The sequence below is a fragment of the Natator depressus genome, chromosome 11, assembly GCF_965152275.1.
Source record: "Natator depressus isolate rNatDep1 chromosome 11, rNatDep2.hap1, whole genome shotgun sequence".
Taxonomy (NCBI): Eukaryota; Metazoa; Chordata; order Testudines; family Cheloniidae; genus Natator; species Natator depressus.
In genome coordinates, this window is record NC_134244.1 from 22,649,151 (window position 1) to 22,675,502 (window position 26,352).

Sequence of the window (26,352 nt, forward strand, 5' to 3'; positions counted from 1 at the left end):
ATGTCACCAGGTCCCCTGCCCAATGAGTTAACTGCAAGTTTACCTCTACTGCTGTCCTCCACCCTGTGGCAACTGCTGATAGATGCTGTGCCATTAATTCATTAATTTGTTGTTGAAATTTCACATTTTGGCTTACTAATTGTTTGGTTACCCACTCGTCCCCCAGATTCCATGTACCCAGCATAGTGTTCCCAGCTGCCCACAATCCCCTTTTCCGACGACGATTCCAGGTGTGTCCCCTCACCCATGCATTGAATTGTTGTTTCAATCCTTTTATGTACATACTACAATTAGGATGGATTTGGTCCACCCACCATTCCTTGGGGCGTACCACCCATGTAATAGAGTGAAAGGACACGTTAAAAAGTGCTGGCTGCACCTGCTCCCACAATGGCTCCCATACATTTGCTCGTCGGGGAATATTCTTGGCTCCAGGCTGTGGCCACTTTAAATTTGGATTCTTCCAACTTGGCATCCATATCACCTGTAGGGTTACATTCTGTAAAATGGTTAACTCATCATGTGGGGTTGTAATGAGATGCTTAATCTGTTGGGGGCAGGAGATTTACACAAACTGGGACTTGTACTGGATTTAGCCAATTGGGTGTGTTTACTGGGGCAAACGCAGGACGGTCAGGGCTATACCATTCCCATGGGGATAGCCACTATGACCATTAAAGCGGCACATGCCCTCCCACCACCCCCGGCTGGGTGGGAACACATCCCTGTGTGGGCGAAGGATAACCTGGATTGTGGTAGGGGCAGCATGGAGGTACTGATGGAGGGAGGGGACCCTCCCCCACAGAAACAGTACCCTATTCCTCGGGAGGCATTGGCAGAGGTGGGGGCAACTATTGGGGAGTTGGAACAGAGGGGACTGATTCGGGCAGTTGCATCCCCTTGTAATGCTGTTGTGTGGCCCGTGAGGAAGCCAAATGGTACCTGGCGCCTCACTGTGGATTACAGGGCACTAAATGCTCTGGCCAATTCGCCAGCCTCAGTGGTGGCAGCATACCCTGAAATGTTGGCCCGTATTGGACCCCAATTCCGAATTTTCACTGTTTTGGACATAGCTAATGGGTTTTGGTCTCTGCCACTAGCTACCTCGTGTCAGTATAAAACTGCATTCACATGGGAGGGCAGACAATTCTGCTGGACAGTCCTACCCCAGGGATATATGGACTCCCCTGCAATTTTTCACAGATACATGAGACAGGCTCTGGAGGGGGTGGATTCAGCAAGGTGCATACAATATGTAGACGACCTGTTGCTAATGTCAGGGACAGAGGAAGAAGACAGGGAACTAACTGAGCAGGTCCTGCAAGCTTTGGCAAGAGCAGGATTGAAGGTCAATGGGAAAAAGGCTCAGATGGGACAGACAAGAGTGACCTACTTAGGAGTGGAAGTGTCTCAGATGGGAAGGGAAATCGATAAGGGACGGGTGCAACTGATCCAGTCCCTGCCACTGCCTACGGATATTAAAAGCTTGCAAAGTTTTCTGGGTCTAACTGGATTTTGCAGGGATTTTGTGGCCAATTATGCAGAAATAGCCCAGCCTCTATTTGACCTAACCCGAGCCTCAACTTGGGAATGGTCAGAAGAGTGTACTGAGGCAGAGAGAGTGCTAAAGGAAAACCTGGCCAGTGCTCCAGTGCTGGCCTCCCCGGATGGGGAGAAATTCTTTTATCTGTATTCTTTGGTATCAGACACTACCATTGGCTGTGCATTAACACAGGAGTATGGAGCAGAGGACCGACCTGTGGCCTTTGCCTCTCGACTTTTGAGTGCTGTGGAATTGAAGTATGGATGGTGTGAAAAGGTGCTGTTGTGCACCTACTGGGGGGTAGGGAAATTTAAATACCTTACGGGAATGCAGAAAGTAATAATCCGATCTCATCATGACCCCCTGCGGCTGTTAAACATGCACACTATCTTACAGGGACAAGTGAGTGGGCAGCGTATTGCTAAATGGTTGCTGGCTCTACAGGCAGAAAACATTAAAGCAGAGGTGTTAAAGGAACCCACAGTCTGGGTAGCTGGATTACATCTGGCTGGCACCCCATACCAATGTGAAGCCAGCCCAGGTAAAACCCAACATCAGGTGTTTCGGGCGGCTAACCCCAATCAGGTAAAAGAGGGGACACTGGTATGGTTTTTGGATGGAAGTTGTAGGTATCAAGGGGGACGGAAAACTGCAGGCTTAGCTGTTGTGGGAATCAGAGGAAATGAGACAGTCAGCACCATTGGTTTCTCACTAGAAGCAAGGTCAGCTCAGGAGGCAGAACTGGCAGCCTTGCTAACAGCTTTAAATGAAGTGGATCCCAAATTTGAGCCAGAATGTTGGGTGGTGGTAGATTCAGATTATGTATTTCGTGGTGCCACATTAATGCTGAGATGGTGGGCAGATAATCATTTCAGGGCAACAGACGGCTCCACAATCAAGCATGCTACCTGGTGGAAGCGAGTGGAGGAGCTGAGTCACTGTTTTACACGGATCAATGTGGTAAAGGTAAAGGCACACAAGAAAACAGGACCCCTAAGCAAAGGAAATAATCTGGCTGATGTAGAGGCCAGGCGGGCTGCAACAGAGGCACCCCCCTGGCCCTGGGAGCCAGAAGAGAGAGTGCCTGTAGCAGTGATAACAAGAAGCGGGGTGAATACAGATCGGGGAGGGCGAATTCGAGAGTTGCAGGAATCTGACCCAGGACTGGAAGGCATCATGAAACTTGGGGACAGGCATGTGCCAAAGGTGGAACTAATGGAAGGGATTTGGTGTGTCTTAACAATTGAGGGACCGGTAATGTTGTGCCCTCAGGGAAGTCGGACGGCTTTCTTAAGCTGGGTGCATGGAAGCTTGGCAGGGGGACACCCCGGGTTTGAGGAGGCACTGGGAACTTTAAAAAGGTTGTGCTGGTGGCCAGGAATGGCAGCTGATTTAAAATCACATCTGGAACGTTGTTTGGACTGTGCCAGGCACAGCCCACCTCACAAGGTGCTAAGGGGAGAATTAATGAGACAAACCCCAAGGGGACCATGGGAAAGAATACAGATTGATTACACAGGACCCTTACCACCAGATCACAGGAAAAACCGATTCATGTTGGTGGTAGTGGATGCTTATGATAGTAATAACAACAAAAAATCCCATGTAAGTCATTGAACTGCTGTAATAGTAAATTACTATTCAGGATGAATAATGTTATTGAAATATGGCTCTTATTTTAAAACATGGTTCAAAAACATGGAAAACAAACTAACTTCCCCAAAGTGGTTACAGTAGAACCATCGTTACAGAAATGAATCCCTCTTACAGGAGACTTCCTATTCAAATTACAAAGGTTAGGAATGATAATCTGGACATATCCAACTGCTTCATATTGACAGGTGAATAATTGGAGGCTATTACTGGTACTTGTTTTTTGTTAAGTGCCAGTAATAGGCTGAGTGGTGCACAAGACAAAACATAGACAGTGCCTGCCTTGAACAGGTTGCAATCTAAACAAGAGTGGACAGAAAGTACTGCGAAGCTCAGAGAAGGGCATGGGAAGGATATATGAGTTTTGTGATTATTTATTGTTATTTACTCTGTTCATATGTGCACCATGGATCTGGTAGCTGAATACAGGCACAAGAGTAAGTGAATATTATTTGTGGATGCAGTAATGGTAGTTTTGTAACAAAGCCTTTCAAATGAGGAATATTGTAAATGCTGCTATCCATAGGGGACATGTTGGAATTTTTTTTTAATTTAAATTGTGAATGTTTTAAATGGTAAATTTTACAAAATGGTTTCTTATGAGAGGATTAGTATAAAATATCAGTTGCAAAGGCTGGTGAGCAGGTTTCTTGTTTCACTAAGGACCCCTGATGATAATAGCTTCATTAATAATTCAGTTAATTTACCTCTTTTCCCACCTCTAACCACTCTTGTCCACAAAGGATCCTTCAGTTAGTAGTGACTGTCAACACAGACCCTTCATCCCCATGCAGCCAATACCAATGCCATGCTTGGTAGCAGGGTGCTGTCTGAAAGGATATGCTGGTACTGAAACTCTATAAAGAGAAATCAAAATAATCACCTTTGCAGCACACCTACTATCATCTAAGTTTTGGTTTAGAAAACCAAATCTGTTTCAGATCTCCCATGAGCAAGTCTAAGCACAAAGTGCACACCAGTTCAAATCAATATAATTCTGGAAGCTTCAAGGACATCATGCTGTTTCCTTACATGGTAAATCTGTGTAGCAAACTTGTTCCTTCCTGCTGTTGCAAGCTACCAGGAGACATTTAATAAATAATTCAAGAAAAATTCAAAGCTGATACCTAGTAGATCTATAACTAGCTTCTTTCTGCAAAATGTGTCCATTATGAAATAAATAAAGCACTCTGTTTGCCTTCAGTGTAACAACACATAGAAATAAATAGTTGCCCACAAAACTGCTACCTAATAATCCACTGCATGCATGTTCCTCTGCAAGTGCAGGTAGAGGTGGCACATCAGAAAACACAGGGGAATATGGAGTAAAGGTGAGTCCCTGAACTGTGTGTTAGGTAGAGATCCATGGTAGAAGACAGAGGGGATTCCATGAATCTCTGGACAAATTTATGAAAGTATCGCTGCTTTCCTACTCCTTCCTGCTCATCCTAAATACTAGCAACATGATTTGCTTCTGTTTCCATACTGTCATTAGATTCCCTAGCAAAGCTGCACTCTGTGACCCCTCTGATGAGTTACAGAGCATGGAGGGATATCCAATCTAGTTTTCTATATGTGCAGGTGGGGACTGATCCTTCCTCTCTTTGAAGTCAATAGGAGCTTTGTCACTGACTTCAATGGAAGTAGGATTGAGCCCACATCATGGATATTTTAGTCTAACAGCAGGCTACATATTTGTTTGTGGTCCATCTGCTCTGAAATGGAGTTTGCACAGAGGGTTTCTGGCAGATGCACATTTGGGGGATACTTCTGAACACCTGCTTTCTTCTCTGCTCCCATTTTGGGCTGATTACCCTACTTTTGTTCTTTATTTCCCCCACGATGCATAGCAGAGAGGCGAATCGGTATGGAGCCCTCTCTCTCTTTGTCTCTGTCCCAAATATCTCTAGGGCACCTATCAGCTTAATATCTCAGCAACTTGGAGTCCAAGAAAGTATCTCTTTCTATACACACAACTATAAGGAGATTTCTATATTCTGTTTTCTCTATTTTAACACACTGGTAATGTTATTGTTTCTACCTCCCCACCCCAACCCCCAACTCCATTCACCATGGGTATCTAGGCCCCAAGACTGCACTGTTACATATTTCGTTGATGGCACAACAACACACAAGGCAGTAAAAGTTTTAACAGTGTTCAGAACCCATTGTTCTCACACATCCTGAGTCCTCTGTCTTTTTTTTTTTTTAAACTGTCATGAAATACAGCTCCTGTCCTGAAGAACAGCAGGGTAAAAAATATTTACATTGTATAGATATACCATCATGACTGATCTTTCTTGACATTTAGCTTCACGCATGAGCGGATCCTAGATAACTCGCTCCTGAAGATAAATGTCATTACAGATATTAACCATCAAGTATTCTTTATATATTTACATAAAACATTACAATGAGGTTTTAACATAGTCTTGAAAGAGGGAGATGAGAACATCCATGGGAGACAGGTGTAATATTATGTACTCTAAAATGTGTCAAATATCATAATGATAGTTTAACTTTATCATAATGTAAATTGTAATAACTGTTTACACTATATAAATCAAGTGAAAACCTGCCAACAGACTAATTCCATGGCACGTTGTTCTGGGAGTCTGGCAAGCATATGGATGAGTGGAACAAATGGAGTGAGATGACAGCAGAAAAGTTAGATAAATATTCAGACTTCTAAGCACTTCTTTGCATAGTCTCCATTATACTTGCTTTGTTGGGATGCCCTCAGCTTGAAACTGCTGGACTATACTTTCTTAAAGAAAATATCGAAAGGTTACAGTAAACCTCCTAATCTCTTCTTTGACCATCTACCCATCATTCTACAACAAGGCATATAACTATATCATATACCAGCATAGCCAGTAGCTCCTCCTTGGCTAATTAAAAATTATATATTTCCCCTTCATTTAGACTGAACATCACTGAAAGACCACTTGCTCTTGGTCTTGGATTAAAGGTGACCTTAAATCATTAGAAACACATCTCTAAATTATATGTAGAGCAATGTTATACTTCCGTGTCCAAAAGGATATATGTTATTAAATCTGACCTGTTGGAATCATTCAAGTAGGTGTGGAAACCACTTACTATATCTTATCTAATGAATTTGAATATAAATTTTATCTATTTCTTTTTTATATTGTACATATTGTTTTATATTCAGCCTTATGTAAGGGGCACATGTTTTAACTGTAGTTGTCTTTTTGTTACTACTATGCTCCAGTGCTTAGCTACAGTCCTTCAGTATTTTGGAACACTGCATTACAGACCCACGCCTATCCCTCTGAGCCCCTCCAGAAATAATTTGAGGGCCAATGGTGTGAAGAAAAGGAGGTGCAGAACAGCTACATAGAGAGCTATGTAGTAGCGTAAGCTAATCAAATGAAGAGCTCTGTGAATAGTAGGGGAATAGTAGTGACTGGTGCAATGTCATGGCTTTACAATATGCTAGTCAGAGAAGTTGTGGAATAATTAATATGGTGCTGAAAAGCAAGCATAGTTGGACAGCCACTACAGTGCAATGTGGCATTAAAGATGGCAGGGAAAGGGAAATTATCAGCATTTTTTGAGAGGAAAAAAGCCCAGGCCCAAGCCCTATATGCAGTTGATAACCAAAAAAAGAGAATCCACAGGATAACAGATGTAAAGGTAGAACAATGTGGGAAGGAGATAGGCCCAGCTTTCTGCATCAGTAGCCAATGGGCATTTGTCTGAAGAGGGGACTGTAGTACAGAGGAGCAGTTTAGCTTTTAATTCATTACCTTCTTTAATGCTTGATTGGAATTTAAGGCGTACTAGTGAGATTTACAGCTCTAAATTCTGAATAAGATTCTTTTCTCTAGTCTCAGTGAGACTATTATTGTCTTCCTGGATAACAAAGGAACAGTTAATAGAACCAATTTAGAAGTGTGAATAATATTTACACCACTCTATCGTTCATGTTAAAAAGAATGTGCATGAAAAACAGGCACAGAGCATCTGTAAAACAGATTAGATTAAAATTGCTGTCTGATTTATGCTTTTTAAAAGACTTTTAAGGTTTAATTAAGAAGTTACCCAAGTTGTCTTTACTTCTGACAAATGTGCTAATGGTTCAGTTCAATGAAGTATTGCAAAACTAAGCAAGAGATATTTTCTAGTCATTTAATCTATTTTTCTATAGCCCTAAAATCAAATCACTGCACAAAGGAATGTAACCTTAATGTGTGTTTCTAGCATGTATTTTAATACATTTATTTGATCTTTTCATTGATCAGGAAATTGGTTCTCTTTGGAGTGGATGGGGATGATACTACTGTCTGAATAATGGTACAGTTATAATTGAGCTGTTTTATTTTTTCCCCTCCCAGCCGACTCAACTTTAGTGAATGAAAATGAAAGCTGCATATACTTTGCTGGGAATTCTCTTGGACTTCAACCAAAAAAAGTTAAAGCTTACCTGGATGAAGAGTTGGATATGTGGGCTAGAAGGTAAGTAATTAAAGGATATGTAAAACATTAACCATCATTGCTTCAGGGGGCAACCTTTTATCTTATCTGGAGAACTAGCCTGAAAACATTTTATTAGGAGAATATTATGTTCAAACCATTCCCAAGACAAAGATAAAGCATATTCAGTCTCTTCCTAGCAAAATTTAAATCTTCTTTAGAAGGTGTGAGCTGGAAAATAGGCAAAGAGAAACTTCCAGGAGACCATTTTAGCCTGGCTTTCATTGGTTAGCCAGGCTCCCATTTGGCTCACCTGGAAGATCTTCAGATTACAGACTTCAACTTGCTCCATTCAAGCTCTAGCTGTGCTTACACAGAGAGCACACATGCTCATATAATTATGGGTACTTGCCAATATACATGATACAATGTCAGTTCCCATGATGTTCTTATTAGTATTCCTCATTGCTCATAATTCATCCCAACAATCCTTAAAATAGGCAAATTCCCATTGAGATGGCCCTCAGCACAGGTAGTATGGCTGCCAGTGTTGGCTGTTCCCCCAGCTGTTCCTATACCATGCCTGAAAATTCATTCTGTATGGGAAGAACAAACTTTCTGTCCATAGCAGAGTCTGAGCAAGCAGCCGAACATGGATTAGAACTAGTACCACAGAGTGGACCTGGCATAAGAAAAGATGGATAAATTACAGCACTGGGGACTTCACAAACATCTTCATGTGCTGCTTAAAAGGGGAATTTATTAGAAACTAATTAAACTTGCAATTGAATAATAAATAATAGTAAGGCAGCAGCTGCTGGGCTCACGATTTGTGCAGCTGTATTGAGAACAATGATGTCCAAAGACAACAGCTACATCAGGTGACTAAAAGGAGACCTCCTTCTGATGCAGCTAGTAGCCCCACTGCTAGGCATAGAGAGTCTCTCTGCACATTACAGCTCTGCTAACCACACTGCATGTTCTATAGTAAAAGCGCAAAGAGCCGTACAAAGTAGTGCAAGTGCTTCCAATGTGGATCTGATGTCGGAACACCTGGAGAGTTCCCACCATCAATGGCCTCACTAAGGGGACCAGGTTCACTTTAAAATTGAAAAGGAAGAGAAGAGACAGAATGGGGAAGAAGTTAGAGGAGTTAGAGGGAGGGAATAGGAGAGAGACAAAAGACAGAGGAGAAGATTCCCAAAGACATCTCTGAAGTCTGTCCCTTCCTTTCTGTCTTAGCAGCCAAATCCTTTCTCCACACCTTTATTATCTGCTGCTTCAACTACTGCAATCTTCTAGTGTTTCTTCATACAAACTTTTCTATTAAGGCTAGTCAAAATTTTTCTATCCTTTTTTCTTTCACCAGGACTTGCAGCTAAATAAGTATTTTCAAGGAAAGTCTATCGTTTCTGTGAAAATTTTAATTTTATTTCCACTAGAAAATTCAGCATTTTTTTCCCTGTGAAAAATCAAAATTTTCCATGGGGAAGTGGGGGCCCTATTTTTCAACCTGTTCTAATTTCTGTATCTTCTTTTATGGCGCATTCAATCCCACCTAAAAACTTACTTGTGAGACACGTGGGGAGAAAATATATGAAACTAGAGAGAGAGAGAGAGAAGGAATTGAACTATTGAATTCTCATGTTACCTTATTGCCACTCTTTTCCTCCCTCTCCTCTTCCCTAAGGGATTGTCAGGTAAATTTAGATAGTATGCTCCATGGAGCATAGAATCTTAGCCTGCTTTCTGAACTGTCCAACAGATACCTGGGCAACTGCCACAGGGGAGAGAGGGAAGGGATACATAATAATGAGGGAGCGGAGATTAGGAGGGAAGAGAATAACCAGATGACTGAGTTATTTGGGAAAAGAAGAAAAAAGGACAGTTTTACTGGGTAGAGTATATTGACCTTAAGAACCCCTCAGTGCCAATGGCTAAACGGTTCATTGTTCCATAACAGAAACTCCTAACAGGCCTGGCAGACTCACTACGCTGAACACATTGCTTTCATGATATTTATCCAAAGAGTGTCAAGGGGGAGGTATCTAATACATATTTGTCATACTGATTCTCATAATCATTGTGAGATGTATGTACAGACGATATTTAAGGAGTTGTGTATATGTACTGAAATTATGTTTTAAAATCTGCATCCAAGGCAGAGATGACAAACATGTTTTGGATCAAACAAAGGACTTTGATTCACCTGTCTCTCTGTCAGCCATGTAGATTAAGCATTATAGGCAAAGTTCTCTCTAATTTTTTCCATCCATGTGCAGAATGAATTTTGTTTTGTGCGAACAAAAAACCCTAGATGATATAGAAACAAAAAACCCTAGATGATATAACTTTAAAAAATCTCTCTATATATAACCATGACAAAGCTGAGGCAGCCCAAGAGAGAAAAGCTGAGGCAGCCCACAGACCGCTGTGGTGGAATAATGACACTAGTGGGAGCTGTGGTCACACAGAGGGATGATTCTGTCACCTACACCAATCTCTATGGGGACCTCACAAACACTGCAGTAAGGGGTTAGGGAGAGATAGGTTTGGGGATTTGAAGAGGCACGCTCAGCCTTGGGGCTGTGGCAGGGGGAGAGGACTCCCCCAGCCCTGTCTCCCCGCAGCAGCCCTGGCTGGCTTAAACAGACGTCTCTCCCCGCAACCACCCCGGAGCTGGGAGATATAGGCATCTCTCTCCACAGCTGCCCCAACAGGAGACTACAAGATACTAGAAAATAAACCCCAGGGTAGGAGGGGCACATCCTGACTCTGGGGACAAAATAAAAAACTTTGGGGGTATAAGACAAAGGGAAAAAGACACCATTTGTTTCCATTCCCTGAGGCATGAATGCTTGGATCCTAGTTTGACTGAAACCCAGCTAGCTCTGCAAAAGACTGAATCCTAGGGGAAAATCTCCTTTATTAAATAGGAAAGGTAACCATAGAGAAGGGTAGACCCAGGTTTGCTTTTTATGTTGTTTCCTTTTACGTAATCCTTTGTTTCTATTGTCCTCATTGTCTATCTCTTGTATCTTATTCTGTGATAATTAACTTCTGGGTGTTTTCACTATAAATGTATCAGTGCAGTAATGTTCTATTGGAGCTGAACTTCCGTTGACTCTAACAAGCTGGTGTGTTTAGTTTCTTTGGGGACCTCTTACCTGGTAATTTCTGTGAGTGTTAGTGCTTAAAGGCTGGACACTGCAAGGAGCACTCCGAGCACTCAGGGGTTGGTGTGTACCTATCACTAGCCTGCACAGAAAAAGTGAAGTCTGCAGAGACCTGGATGGCAGTGCTTGTGTGACCAGAGGCTTTTGATTTCAGGGAGCTGAGCTGAGACAGAAAAGAATGCTTCATACTGAAGTAGTGGTAGTGGTAAGTGGTAAGTGGTAAGTAGTGGTAGTGGTAAGGTGCCTCAGAACTCTGGGTACCCCTGGGGCACGTCACAAGGATATGACTGGAACAGATATGAGTTCCTGGTGAGTGGTCATAGGAAAGGTGGGGAGGTTGACTGGGGAAAGTAGGTTCTACTAATTGGATAAATTTTCTACAATAGGCAATTGGCTGCTACAGAAGCATAATAATATACATTACACTGTAAATGTGGAAACGTTGCACTTCCTTGTTTTACTCTTTAAAAGATGAAGGTTAATAAACCTGGCTTAGAACTTACAATAGCTAGTTGCATTCTTACAGGGGAGGAGGGAGGTGTTCTGAATGAATTTGAACTTTGTGAAGCACTCTTTCCTCTTGGCTATTCATTCAGCACAGCTCTGCAGTTTCTGTATTCATTTAAAAAAATTGCAACCCTGTCCATTTCTGTATGATTATTGTACTTTATCACGGAAACGGCTGACTTCTTTCAAAAGGTTAAAGTCAGATAGCACTCTTCTCTGTAAAATGATGCAGACAGAGCATATTTCAGCTCCCTCACTGTCCCTTTTTGTTGGTTTGCTTTCCATTGTTCTGTTTGTCTTTGTGACAATGAAGGATTTTTTCCCGCTTAATGAATAGAAAAATCCAAAAGTAAAGGTGATGCAGTATGAGGTTCCATAATATCAAAAATGCCTTCACAACAAAACCTAGAATCTTAGAAAAAAAATCTGGGTAAATATGATTTCAAACCTGTGAATAGAGGGAAAAAATCTACAGGCTTCTTGTGAAAAATACAATTTGGCCCAAAACACCTTACTCAGTAAATAGCAGAAAGTTAAAAAAACTATGTCACTGTGTTAGCTATAGAGACACCTAAGGCAACTGAGAATGTCAAAATAAGGTCAGTACAAAATAGAACAGAGTAGAGAAGCTTATACTTGGAGAAGCCAGCATGCAAAAGAAAAAAAAAGCAATAAAAATAGAGTGTAGGTAGTTGAAGCCATTCAAAATGGTTTATGGTACCTTTTACCTTTAGTTTACTAAGCACAACTAGATAAACTCCAGGCCAAGTAAGTAGTGTCAGAGGGTTGTTACAACTGATGGCTGTTTAATGGCCTATATGTTGGCAATGTAAGATTTTGCAGTGGGGGATAAGTGAGGTAATACAACTAAATAAAAGGAATCAAATAAGTAGCATTATGCAAATTAGATGTATCCTTATGAAAGCAAGTAAATCTATATTTTACACAAGCAGTACTCTCAGGGATCCTGGCTGTCTTGTAAAGCAGTACTTCACCTTTTCTATCAGGTTGTTAGTGTCTTAGGTCTTCTTTCAATAAACTTCAAAGCTAGTCCATTCAAACTGTGCTCACTCATTGTAGTGCCTTGGTTGTTTCTCAGGTAAGCAAGAGCAGCAAAGTAACATTGCCCAGTAGCGGCAAGAATAGCGGCAGAATAGCAAATATCTTAAGCTGTACGTGATTAAAGCATCTAAACAGATTAGGGTCTGGGGAGAGACTAGAAACTTCTCCTCTCTTGCCTTGGTTCTCTTTACACTTTTATGTTGGCCCTTTCCAACTTGCTCCATGTCTTCTTCTGTTTCTTTCTCCTTTTCACTGGCCCCGTCTCCTTTTCTTCTCCTAGGTCCTTTGCCCCCACTCACTTGCACCCCTTTAACTTTCCTGTCCCTTTCCTGAATCCTTTATTATTTATTTTCATTTATACAAACAACTAAAAGGTACCCATCTCACCCTCTAGGCATCCTAATCGGACACTGAAAAATAATCAAGCAATATGAAAACAGGGAACTAACAGCAATCCTCCCAAATATGGTGGTAACTTAATTACACCACACAGCACAGCACAGTGATGAAAAATACTCCATCCTCCCTAAATATTACTCTTCTTGCAGCATCCACTTTCTAAAAATGGGAAAATGAACCTTGTAGTGCTCTCTGAAGATCAACAAATTCAGACTATTTCTGATGAAGTGAGTGGAAGCAAGTTTCTAAACTCTTGATCATTGTTGGAGAACACCCTGCCACCAGCAATTATCAGTAGCAACTTAAAGATCTGCTGCCATCAGCATAGACACTTGGTGGCAAGAACTGAAGTCAACAAAATGATGAAGATTTACACTTATTGAGGAGGTCTGGCCATTGATCTTTATCCATTGCTAGGAGGAGATTCTGAACCAACATAGCTAGCTCAGTCTCTGTACCATACCCTGATTGGTATGCAGTCTGACAAGGGTCAGGAAAGCTGCGATATATAGATACTGTTGTCTCTCCATAAGGTTTCCAGTAATCTTAACCATAAAGGGAACCTCCAAAACACAGGGCCAGATTTAGAACTTACGTGCCCATAGGCACAGCATCTTCAGCGTCGTCCTCCTTCCCCCAACCCCCACATCTGACCCTTGTGTTTTCCTTAAAAAATGAAACTTTAGGCACCCCTAGAATGCCAGCACCCCTAGGCATGGGACTACTATGCCTAATTGGAAATCTGGCGCTGCCAACACAATGCAATTGTTAGATTGTCAGTGCTAAGTGGTGGTTTCTCGAGCACAGGTCATAGCAAATGTCGCTAAGAGCAGCAGGCTTAAGGGAAGCACTGGCAGTCCTCCAATACTACTGGCTGTAGTACTCCCTCCCCAGTTCCCCCCCCACACACACACTTTATCAGCCAGATAAGGTATGGATCTAGAACACAGTTTGTCACACAGAATTCTACCATCATATCGCAGCACCTCAGAACTCTCCGGAACTCAGAGTTCTGGAACTCAGATAGAGTATTTGTTCCCCCCACAATACTGTCCTGCTTCCACTGATGCTGACAATTCAGCCCAAATCAGCATTTTTGCTATGCAGACAAGTAACATCCTGACAATGGAGGGTTCTTGAATCAACCCCCAGTGAGGACAGGCAGGATTAACCAAACTGTTGATGTCCCCAGAAAAATGAGCTGGTAGAGAATTAGTAGATGCTTTAGTGAAGGCAAAGAATCTCGCACAGCTGAGGCAGCTTTATGATAATATCAGAATCAGTGCAGTAGTTTAGCCATTGGCACTCGACCAGCCTTCTCTCTTGGTTCATACATCACAAATAATCATACACCAAGTTCAGACTTGTGTGGATGGAGGTAGGGGGGAATAAGAATACTGTAGACAAGGAATGGCAGTTTTCATCAGTTCCTGTTACAATGCTAGTTTTGCAGTGTGATTGGTAGGTAACAATGGGAGTGCCCTCACCACAGAGCCTGCACCCCCAGCAAGAGCCCTCACTCACTGCACCCGATCCTCTGCCCCATCCCTGTGCCCCTCATCCCTGGCCCCACACAGCTGTAGCCCTCACACCCCTGTACTCCAACCCTCTGCCCCAGCCCTGAGCCCCCTCCCACACCCCATGAATTTTGTTATGTGCCCCAACATGAAGGTGATGTGTCACACACCACCTCCATATTGGGGCACATAACAAAATTTATTCCGCACATGGGTGGGAAAAATTAGAGGGAACACTGGTCACAATCCCAGTTTAATGGGGTCACCAGGGCCGGCATTAGACTTGCTGGGGCCCTGGGTTGAAGCCCAAGCCCCACACCCCCAGGGACAAAGCTGAAGCCCGAGGGCTTCAGCCCTGGGTGGTGGGGCTCAGGTTACAGCCCCCCCCAGACACACACACCTGGGGCTGAAACTATAATAAAAATTTAAATATCTGAGTTGGCTCATAAAATAACTGGCATAAAACACTGGCGAAGGAAGATCCTTCCTTTTGTTTGTAGATGATTGGGACAGGACAAGATTCTCTCTCTCTCTCCCTCTTGTACAAGGTTGGATGAGACCAGAAGACCCTTGAAGTTGGAAATTTAAAGTTCTGTAGGGAAATAATCAATCAGCTGGGGGACAGCCCCCCAAAAGTCTTAAAGGGAAAATGGCATTAAGATGTCATGCCAAATTGCAAACAGACAAGTAACTGCATAAATACTAATTTGCTCAGTGAGAAACTCACTGTAGTCTACACAATGGTTCTCTATCAGCTTTTCTCCTGAGCTTTGATAAACCAGGCATGCATTCATTTATTCGGGTACCTCCACTTAAACCTCTGTCACTACCTAAGGGTAGAGTGGAAACAAATAGAGACAGTAGGCTATCTATGTCCAATGAGCGGAATGCCATGAGAACTTCAGTTGTTACTATATCCTTAAAGATTATTATCCCCAGTGTCTACCAGACTTGTGAATGCGGTGGCATAATATGCAGAAAGATAAATTCTCTGAGGCAGAGCATAGAATTTTACAACCTAAGTGTAATAGAACGTATTGTGCCATCAGCAAAGGCTACAGAGTTCCATGTGATTAAAATAAAAAAGGAGCCAAGAATATGCCTTTAAGTACCATTTTAGCTGTAATAATTTTTGTCTCTTAGCATTTATGTTGGCCATCAGGAAAGAGACAGGCTGAAAGCTGTTCCATAATAATATGAATAATAATAATGAATACTGCTTCTCCCATTCTCCATTATGCTTTTATTTCCAGGTTTTTTTTTTCTCCCAAAATAAAATAAAAAAGTGTTCAAGGTTCATATCAGTTTTCTGGGTAAACTGGAAATTAGTTCTGGAATTCTGATACAGAGTTGAATGTTGGGGAAGAGATCTTTCACCAGTAAAGTCACCTTAGGAGGACATTAATGTCTATCGAAGGGAGAAAGCTAAAGAAAGAAGAACATCCCATAGGTTGTTGTCCCTTTCCACTCAACCATGTAAAGTGTGCCCTTTTCAGAACTTCAAATCCAGTGAGGACAGGGAGGTTATTCAGCCCATGGAAAATCCTTCTGTTTTCCCACCAACAATCTGTATTGTTAAAGCTTGCTTGGTTGCTATCCTACCATAAAGATGAGTTTTGAAGGGAAGTTAGTGATGGCTGTCTACCTGTTATCCTCTGCACAGAGACAGAGAGAAATTGTTTTATGGACTGAGCCCAGCCTAGGAACTCCTTCAGATTAATCCTCCTGGCTCTGAGACTGACTTCTTCTGCCCCAAAACCACTGGTCACTTAGCATCTCTGCCTCAGTTTCCTCATCTATCAAATTGGAAATATTACTTACCTACAAGAACTGTGCCTATTACAGTTATTTCTTTAGGGATTAATTTTAAGGCTGGGAAAAGATGTTTTAGCCCAGCCCATAATGATTGTATCTGCACTGTGGGTAGTGATATCCTCTGGTCTCAGTGTTAGATTTCTTCTCATTTAATATCTTAAGGCCAGATTGTGCTTCTTGTAAACAAGATGAGGGAGATGGCCGTGTCTTTGCACATCTTTGCTCCATTGTGCATCTACATAGGGGCCAGTGCAGGGGTTTGCGCTTCCTAAGCAAAGTGAGGATGAGATGTGTAACACAAGTCTTTGCTTTGTTCAGAAATTGTTCTTTACTCTGAACCAGTGAATTGCTGAAGTGTAAAAGTGGCTCATGTCAGTCAGAAACCATAGGATTATAAAAAATCCATATATGTGTGGAAGAGGGGTGCTGCAGGACAAAAATTGATCAAGGGAGGGTTTGGAGCTGCTTGGGGAAAACATTTTAAAGAAGGTGGGAAAGGGTATGAGCCCTTCTGATGTTGGTGGCTAGTTCCTACAACGTGTTTGCTGATGCATTAATATGCCAGAAGGCTCCCGCTGAGTTTGGGGGAAACATCATAAGCCTGCTGTAATTCTGAAGGTTTATTTAGACCACGGTTCTTTTTTACTTTTGTCACAGCTTCTGGTTCTTTTTGTTCTCCATCCATTTCTCCACTGGCCCAGTTCCTCTTCTGAAGCAGCTTTAATCTTTTTCAGTTCAGACACCTGCAGTCTGGTATTTCAGATTCCACATGTGCCTTCTGGTGTTCAGCAAGCAGGAAAATTATACAGTGTATGAGAGATGAGTCCAGGAATAAAATTCCCTTAAATGAACACCAATGTTATTTTTTCATATACTGATTTATTTTGCGATTAAACATTTGCAATTTTGCATGTGTAGATTTATAAGTACATTGGTTACCTCACAAACTTATCTTTTTGCAGAGTTTGTAGCAGAGATGACTTCCAGCCATGTAGTTCAGATTCAGATGCAGATTCCAAATGCTCCAGGGGTTTGGTTTGGTCCCCATAAAGAGAGGAATAATTTTCAAAATACGATTTAGAAATACCAGCTAGGGTTTCATACACGCCCCCCAAATTCAAAGGACATTTGGATCTGGGGTTCTATGGCTCTGAATAATTTTTTAGGGGGAAGAAAGGAAATGTCTGATGGAGCAGGTTCACCCCTGAATATACAGCATACACATACATGTCATTTTGTACAATATGGTGAATTCAAGGGGGCAAAGCTTTTTCTATTCAAAGAGGCTCTAAATGATCTTTGGCAAGGATTGCTGTTACCTAACAGCAAGGAAATCCTCCTGTCCTTCCCCCTCCACCCTACGTAGCCCCCCTTCAATGTAAATGCTGCTTTTGGACTAGATTGTGGCTTATGCTATGCAGCCGTGCACAAGAGTAAGGGGGTGTAAAAAGCATCCCTTACTCCCCTGCGCTGGCTACCAGAATTGTTGTTAGCAATGCAGGTGGGAAAGCAGCGTTGCAGGGTCACTAGTCTCCCTCCTGCACGTGTGTGTGGAGTCGGTGGGCAGGGATAGGAAGTGCCTACTCCAATGCACCAGCCAGCACAGCTATGCCAGGTATATGGCTGGTACAGATTACTTCCCTTCTCCACACACACAGCAAGCCCCACCAAGTTCCGATCTTGTACCCAGTCTGCTCCAGAGACAGTGCAACTATGTACTGCCCCTTTATACAGGACTTGTGATAAAGGTGTTATCTAGCCCTTTGTGGTTTTCTAAACAAAACATCCATTTTGGGGTTTATTTGTTTGCTTGTTTTGTTGGTCAAAATTTTGAATTAGATGTTTTCCAGTCTTTAAAACCCCTCTTAGAGGCCAATAAATTCATTGTTTGTTGGTGACTCTATTTGTTATGAGCTCATGTGGTTTAATAAATGTTCTGTGTTCAGATGAAACAAGCCCCATATTGAGTTAGTGTTGTTAGCAATGTACCAAAGGGAACAGAATACATTTTCATCATTTGTTTCTCTTTCTTTTCAGAGGTGTTCATGGTCATTTCAGTGGTAAGCGCCCATGGGCTTTAGGAGATGAGTGCATCGTGGAGCTTATGGCTGATATTGTGGGTATGTGTGAGCCAGAGAGAAAACTGTTTTTGAAAAAGTGTAATTTTTTGTCTTGTGGTAGAGAACCCAGAAACTTTACATCCAAAACTTAATTCTCAGCACTTTGTTTCACAGCAGTCTTTCTGACTGCTCAATACAGAGTACAACTTATTTTAAGATCTATATGTGATTTAGGAGATGAATGTGGACGATAATATATGACCATGAGTATATCCTGAAACTAATTGCAGTGAGGGCTTCTGGGATCATCATAAACCACTTGCTGTTATATATGAAGCCAAAGCCCTTCTTAAAGGGCAGTGAACATCACTTCATTTCTCTTTTAAAGGGAGAGTCGGAGTGAAACAATGATAATTCCTTTGGTTCTAAATCAAATGATTGTCTAGATGTTTCCTGCTTTTCCTCCTTGTCTTGCCTACATGCTCAGGGTCTGACTGATTGCCATATTTGAGGTTGGTGAGGAATTTCCACCCCCAGGGTAGATTGGCAGAGACTATGGCGATTTTTTTTCACTTCTTCTGCAGCATGGGTCATGGGTCACATGTTGGTTTAAACTAGAGTAAATGGTGGATTCTCTGTAACTTTAATTCTTTAAATCATGGTTTGAAGACTTCAGTACTCATCTTATGGGTCTATTTCAGGAGTGGGTGGGTGAGGTTCAGTTGGCAGCAATGTGCAGGAGTTCAGACTAGATGATCATGATGGTCCCTTCTGGCCTTACAGTTTATGACTCTGTGATCTAGCACGAAACCCTGCCCCATGTTAAGAGTTGTTTACCTCATCAGCATGGGGGCAGAACCAGCTGCCAAAAAAGAATATTTGACTTGCACCTCTTGTGAGCACCAGTCCCCTCATTGCACCCCTCTAAAGAATCTGCCAGGCTGAACAATGAATACACCTGATTATTCTAGAGTTAGTGTGGTGGTAGCCATGTTGGTGCCTGGATACTAAAAATACAAGATGGGTGAGGTAATATATTTTATTGTACCAACTTTCTGCTGGTGAAAGACAAGCTTTCAAGCTACACAGAGCTCTTGTTCAGCTCTGGTGAAGTTACTCAGTGTCAGAGCAAAATATGAAGTGGAACAGATTTTTTTAGCATTAGTACTTAACAGACATTCTAAGAGACCACTCATGGTGAGTTGCCCTGTTAACACCTTTGCAGTCATAGGACCAAAAAAAAATGGGGTTAGTGAGTTACCGGTTGTTGCAATAAACGATAAATCCGGTGCCTGTGTTAACCCCATGATTTTTCGTGTCTAACAAAGTTAGGAATCTAAGCTCCCAGGCTCATTTTTTGAAGGTGTTGTGCAGGGTTTTTTTTTTTTTTTTGAGATCAAGGACTGAGAAGTCAGATATGGATGGATCATTTTGTGAAAAGTATTCAGCCACGGCTGATATGGTGTTTTTGGCTTATCATTTTTGTATGTGAATTCATTCAAGAGTGTAGTGATAGTTGTTGTTTGGGGGCATTTATTTCACCCGATGAGGTACACCACATGTTGTGATAGGCATATGTAGGGCTCATGGATCTTGAAAGGTGAGTTGTGAGGGATATTGATCATCATCATATTGATCATCATCATAGCGGCAGGTTTTGCATCTGTCATGAGTTGGTCAGTGTGGTTTGTGAGGAGCTTACTTCTGATGATGAGGTTGGAGCATTGTTTGAAGGCCAGTGGAGGGGCTTTAGGAAAGATTTATTTCAGCATGTGGTCCCCATCGAGTATGGGTTGTAACTGTTTAATTGTACCCTGTATGGGTTCCAGTGTGGGGTGATAGATGACAAGGGGTGTGTGTGTGTTTGGAGGGGTGGTTTGTTTGTTTGTTTTTTGCTTCTGTAGAAGCAAGTTTTCTCAGGGTATTTGGAAGGCACTTTCCATAGTGTGATCTGCTTCTCTGGTGAAATGACCTTGTTTGGTGAAGTTAAGTGTGTTTAAGGTTTGTTGGACTTTCTCCTCAGAACACGTTCTGTGAATCTGTGTGCCTGGCTTTAGATAACTGGTTTCTTGGTGTGTTTGGGATGGTTAATGGATCTTTGAAAGTAAATGTGGTAATCCATGGGTTTCCTGTATATACTTGTCTGTGGGGTTCCATTGTTGTAGCTGATTGTAGTGTTCAGGAAGGTGACAGTGAGGGAATGTTCTGGAGAGAATTTGATGGATGGTTGATGGTAGTTAGATTTCCACCATAAATTCATGTGGGAATTTAGGTCATCTGTCCAGAGGATGAAAATATCATCAATGTATCTCAGGTATATGACTGGTTTCATGATCCATTTGTCCAGAAACTCTTCCTCAATGTGTCCCATGAAGAGGTTGGCATATTGGGGAACCATCCTAGCACCCCTGGCTGTTCCCATGGTTTGGACAAAGTGTGTGTTGTTGAGTGTATAATTGTTATGGGTGATGACGAAAAGTGTTTGGGGTGAATATCTGAGTGTTGTCTTGTAGATATTTGAAGCAGGCAGAAATGCTATCATTGTGAGGAATGTTGGTGTATAGGAAGGTGCCATCCATGATGGCAAGGATTGTGTTCTGAGGGAGGTTGTTAATATTGTAGACTTTCTGGAGAATGTCAGTTGAGTCCTGGAAGAGGCTGGCCCTCTGTGTGGTGAGTGGGTTGAGGATAGTTTCTATGAGTCCTGATATTTCTTAAGTGAGAGTGACCTGGCCAGATATGATGGCTCTGCCTGGGTTCCCTTGTCTGTATATCTTGGGAAACATGTTGAAGGTCCCTGGGGTGGGTTTGTCGGGGATAAGGTTGTAAAGTTTCTCTTGGAGTTGTTTGGGGAAGGATTTGGTGATATTGTTAAAATTCCTGGGTAAATTCTGATGCGGGGGGGTCTTCTTTGAGTTCTCTATAGTGGATGGTGTCAGAGATTTTTTGGTTGGAGTCCTCAGTGTACTCATCACAGTTGAGAACTATGATGGCACCCCCTTTGTTTGCTGATATAATGGTTGGATTTCAAGGACTGCCTAACCGCCCTCTTGGCAGTGGAGAGATTGTGGTGGATGTGATATTTGTTAAGAATTTCACAGTCAATTTTTTCCCCTGAAGCAATCAATATAATCAAGTGTGTGGTTTCATCCACTGTGGGGTGTCCAATTAGATGATTCTTTTTTCTGATGACTGTCAGTGGGGACACGGTAGTTGTGATAATGTGGTCATTGTTGTGAAAGAATTCTTTGAGGTGGAGTCAGCAAAAGAATTCTAATTCTCCATGTTAGCTTGGCATCAGGTTCCAGAGCAGAAGTTCAGTCCCTTGGAGATCAAAGGTAATTCAACTACAGTTAAGGGTAGTCTTGATAAATTGATTATATGGGGCATCGTTTAGTGTCAATCAAGCACTAGGCTCTGGAAAGAACTGGCTCAGAAAAATAAGACAAAAACACCATATCAAACATGGATGAATACTTTTCACAAAATGATCACTCAATATCTGCCCTTTTGGTCTTCATTCTAAAAGGAAACCTATGTAACACCTTCAAAAGATTAGCCTTGGAGCTTATTTTTTTAATTTTGCTAGACACTAAAAATAATGGTCTTAATAAAGACACTGGATTTACAGCTTATTACAACACCCTGTAACCCACTAACCCTCCCTTTTTTGTCCTAGGACTGCAAAGGTGTTAAGAGGCCACTTCACCTTGAATTCTCTTAGAATGGTTACTTATGGTAAACAATCTGTTTCTCCTTGTATTTATCTGACACTGAGTAACTTTCCCAGACCTGAAGAAGACTGTGTAGATCAAAAGCTTATCTCTTTCTCCAACAGAAGTTGGTTCAATAAAAGATATTACATCACCTACCTTGTGTCTCTAATATCCTAGAGGTATAAAAGGCAGCCATAGAGAGTGCTCCTGGAAGCTCAGCAGGCCTACATGCAATGGATTGGGTTTGAGTACGAATTTTCCTTAGTAGCTCCTCTCCAGAGCCACAAATAAATGCTGACATAGATTTTTCCACCCTGGCTGTCTTCCAAACTGCTCTGAGGGGAAAAGAAATGGTGTAGGCAGAGTCTCCTCTTGTCCCTTTCTCTCTACAAAGATCACAGAATTTGCATAGAGTAAGAAAATAAATTGAGATTAGGCTGGAGTTAGCCAGTACCTTTTACCTCAGTTTAGCAAACTGAGGTTAAGGATTGGCCTCAATTTGCTAAACCCACTAAATTGGGGTGTAAGGTGTAAACCTGTGTCTACACTAGGGAAAAGTCAAGGTTAGATCAGATTAATGCATGTTAGCTAAACCCAGTGTAGCCGAGACCTTTTCTTACTGTAGAGAATCACATGGCGTGGGAAATCCAGGATCCATACCTGTGGCCAAGGGAAGAATAATAGGACTCTGGGGTGATTGGAGAGAATGCCTGGAAAGCGTTAGAGAATGCCGACCATCCTATTTGACTATTCCTCATATCAGTTCATTTTACGATATTTAAACCTTGTGAAAGAAAGTTTTCATTATTTTATTTTATGAACATATTTACTTCTAGCCGTAATGAGGGAAAAAAATATTTATAAATATCAGGTTGTTAAGCAAAGCTCCCAGCCAGCTAGGGTTCTGGCAATGGTTACTAGACTTGAGATAATGGGAGGAAATTTAATCATGGGCTCAGTCTTAAAAGGAAAATCACAGGCAGCCATATTTGTTTGGGTTTTTTGTTTAATTTCCCTCACACACTTGTGCAACTGGCTTTCATTCATGTGAATGTTTGGAGAAGAGTTTTTATTTGTGAGACTACAGGTATCTGTTTCTTTGCAAACAAATATATTCACTTTCCCAGCAAAAGATTACAAAAAAGATTACATTTATAAAAATCACAATATATTCATGGGAAAGTCACAAAAATATAAATAAAAACCAAGTCTGATCAGTTATTCAGCATGAATAGTACAAACAGCTTTAATTGTTTTTCTGTCTAGGATCTAACATTGGTACCCATCAAGCATACCACATAGTACTGGCTAAGAGAAACAACAATATTTCTCTTTGTAGAGGTGGGTTTTGCAATTAGCACTGAATACAGAGAAGTTAGTGGTCATTCTTATTTCATCTGGCAGTGAGTTCCATAGTTCTGATCTAGGTCCTATGAACGATCTGTCTCCCACGGTCACAAGTTTCTTTCCACTGGTCAACATTTACTGTTCTGGTGCTGGGTAGCTGTTATGGGAGGTTGTGCTCAAGGAGAGACATTTAATCTCTCAGGTAGCTAGCACCAATTCCATTCAGGGCTTTGAAAGTCAGGACAGAGACCTTGAACTGCACATCTGGGTGCTGTGGCCACTTTGTGCCACCTACAAGGGGACAATACATCCCCCTGCATAGAACAACCCTCAGCTACCCAGTGCAGAGATGCTTTGCAATTTCTGCACTGCCTCCACATAGGCCCTGGCATAGGAGGCACTCCAGGGGGTAGACTGAAGTGGGAGCAGACATAATCAAGGCAGACCTGCACCCTGATTTTTCCACTGCCACAAGCCCTGTATGAGTTATGGCTACAGGAGGTGCAAGTTACAGTAGCTCTGGTGCTGCCCTAGCCTTTATTGTTTGCTGTTTGTTTTACAGTAGCATCTAAGAGCCCCAGTCATAGATCACCACTATATTAGATACTGTACAAACACAGAACAAAAGTCCCTGCCCCAAGGAGCTTACAATCTAAGTATAAGACAAGAGACAACAAGTGGATCGTGACGGTCCAACAGTAGTATAAAGAAACAACGAGCCAGTATTAGCCAGCATGTTGGGTTGCGGTCTCAGCCCACCAGACTGTACCTTGTCCCACAACAGCAGACAAAAGGAGAGGTACATGCAGCCTCTGCTCAGACTGTGTGCTAGCACTGATGCAGGGATGAATCTAGCTGCAACTATTAATTGCCTGACAGAAAGTAGGGAATTGGAGTGATGTGTTCTGTGTTGCAGATCTGTCAGACTTCTGCATTCTGTATTTCACCATCAAAACAGTGTATTTTAAAGTACTACTTTAACTAAAGAAAATATGCACAGCTCGGAGAGAAGTGTTACGTTGGAATTTAAATCTTTGTGTAGCAGCCATCTCATTTCTACTGTTGCCAATCTCTTTGCTCACCCCTTCTCTTTTAGAGCACTCATAAAACTGTTATAGTGTATCTTACAAATATTTCTTCCGGTCTTTCACCAGAGTCAAAATGTTTTTAAGTTGTTACACCTTTATCCATTTTAAGCAGCATGAACAATGAATAAAGGTCAACACACTATTAACCTGCATTTGTTTTGTTTTCAGTTCTTCAGTGGGCAGGATTCTGTAGCCCTGTTGCACTCTACAGCAGTTAAGGTTCATTATGTACTGAGCTGTAAAATGTGGTCTGAGTTGGAATTTGGCATTAAGATAATCAGCCCAGCAGGATTTTATTTGTGGGAAATTTCCTTAGAACTAGTTTGCAGAATCTAAATGATTATTTCTTTAAAAAGGAGCAAATTAAGATAATAAGATCTCCCCCAAATAATGGATGAATTGTCAACTATCTAGACTGCTAATGTCTCCATAATATGGACTGATTATTTCAGGCTCTTTTTTTTTTCCTTTTATGTAACAATGAAAAAGTGAAGTGAATAAATATGAACAACAACACTGTTAAAATGTCTCCTCCAATGTGGTATTTACAATTAAGCGTTCTCCCCAGCAACATGCAATGCTAAGTATATCAGTGTGTGTGAAGGAGAGAGGAAGGCTGAATTCTGAATTTTTCCTTTAGTAGGTTTAATGAGAAGACATAAACAGAATTTTAACACTGTTTGGTAGTGAATATTTACCATATTATAGAGGAGGAAGAATTGTCATAGCTTATTCTGAGAAGCAGTAAGTATATGTTGTCTAGTGGGATTTATTCAGGAATGGACTAAAGGCTGTAAAGATTTTCTTTTGTCCATTTAAAGGTTTATAGCTCTGTAACACCTTGATTATTAAATGTGCACACTTTCTTTTAAAATGAAAGTTACAATGGTGAATATATTGTGAAATGCAGAGTCAAGGTCACTAGATGCCAAAGCTCTTTTCTTTTCTTAAGCCAAATGGCGTAACAGGGAAAATGTAATATTGGCTTTTCCTACTATACTTTATTAAAACATTACAACCTTGGCAGGATCACCTTCTAATGAAATCAGACTAACTGCATTGCTGCTGTTGTACAATGTGCTCAGGCAGGTCTCTGTTGAGAAAAGACTGAGTACTGAGCAGATTGGTAGTGACTTTGAGCGATAACCTGTTTTCAGGATTGGGGCTTTTAGCCTTTTCCAGTCATTGCACAAAATGCTTTTTACTTATTCTGGTGAGACCCAGACTCCTGTTGCCAAGGGTGCTGGAATGATTTTTATAGTCGGGGTGCTGAAAGCCATTGAACCAAACTGTAAACCCTGTATATAATGGAAACCACTTCAAGCCAGGGGGTGCAGCAGCACCCCCCCCACACACACACTCTTGGTTCCATCACCTATGCCTGTTGCAGTCACAAGACTGCAGGGGTGGGAAAAAACTGGCAGTGGTTGCCTAGAACAATCAGAATTATTTCCAATGTTGTAGCAAGGATGGTGTTTTACAAACACTGCTTCCTTTCATTAGAGAGAGGATTTATCAAGCAGAATATATAGAGGGTTATTCTGTCTCGGTGATATAGTATAAAGATAGGAGATAGTGATGGCAAATATAGTTTTGTCTCTTGAATGGTCTCTGAGTATAGTAATAGGTTAATTGGATCATACAAGGGTTGTTTTCTTAAATACAATGCAGATTATAAAGGATTCCAATGAATCATAGAATATCAGGGTTGGAAGGGACCTCAGGAGGTCATCTAGTCCAACCCCCTGCTCAAAGCAGGACCAATCCCCATCTAAATCATCCTAGCCAGGGCTTTGTCAAGCCTGACCTTGAAAACTTCCAAGGAAGAAGATTCCACCACCTCCCTAGGTGACCCATTCCAGTGCTTCACCATCCTCCTAGTGAATTTTTTTTTTCTTAACATCCAACCTAAACCTCCCCCACTGCAACTTGAGACCATTGCTCCTTGTTCTGTCATCAGCTACCACTGAGAACAGTCTAGATCCATCCTCTTTGGAACCCCCTTTCAGGTAGTTAAAGCAGCTAC

General features: G+C 41.7%; 1 protein-coding gene across 4 annotated transcripts in view; it reads left to right on the plus strand.

Moving 5' to 3' along the window:
- Positions 1-26,352, plus strand: part of KYNU (kynureninase) — a 99,270-nt gene that overhangs the window by 11,179 nt on the left and 61,739 nt on the right. For all 4 annotated transcript variants that reach the window (XM_074966808.1, XM_074966807.1, XM_074966806.1 and 1 more), the window contains 2 exons: positions 7,561-7,681; positions 18,153-18,235. In XM_074966808.1, the coding sequence (XP_074822909.1) occupies positions 7,561-7,681; positions 18,153-18,235 (204 nt within the window). The remainder of the gene's footprint in view (positions 1-7,560; positions 7,682-18,152; positions 18,236-26,352) is intronic.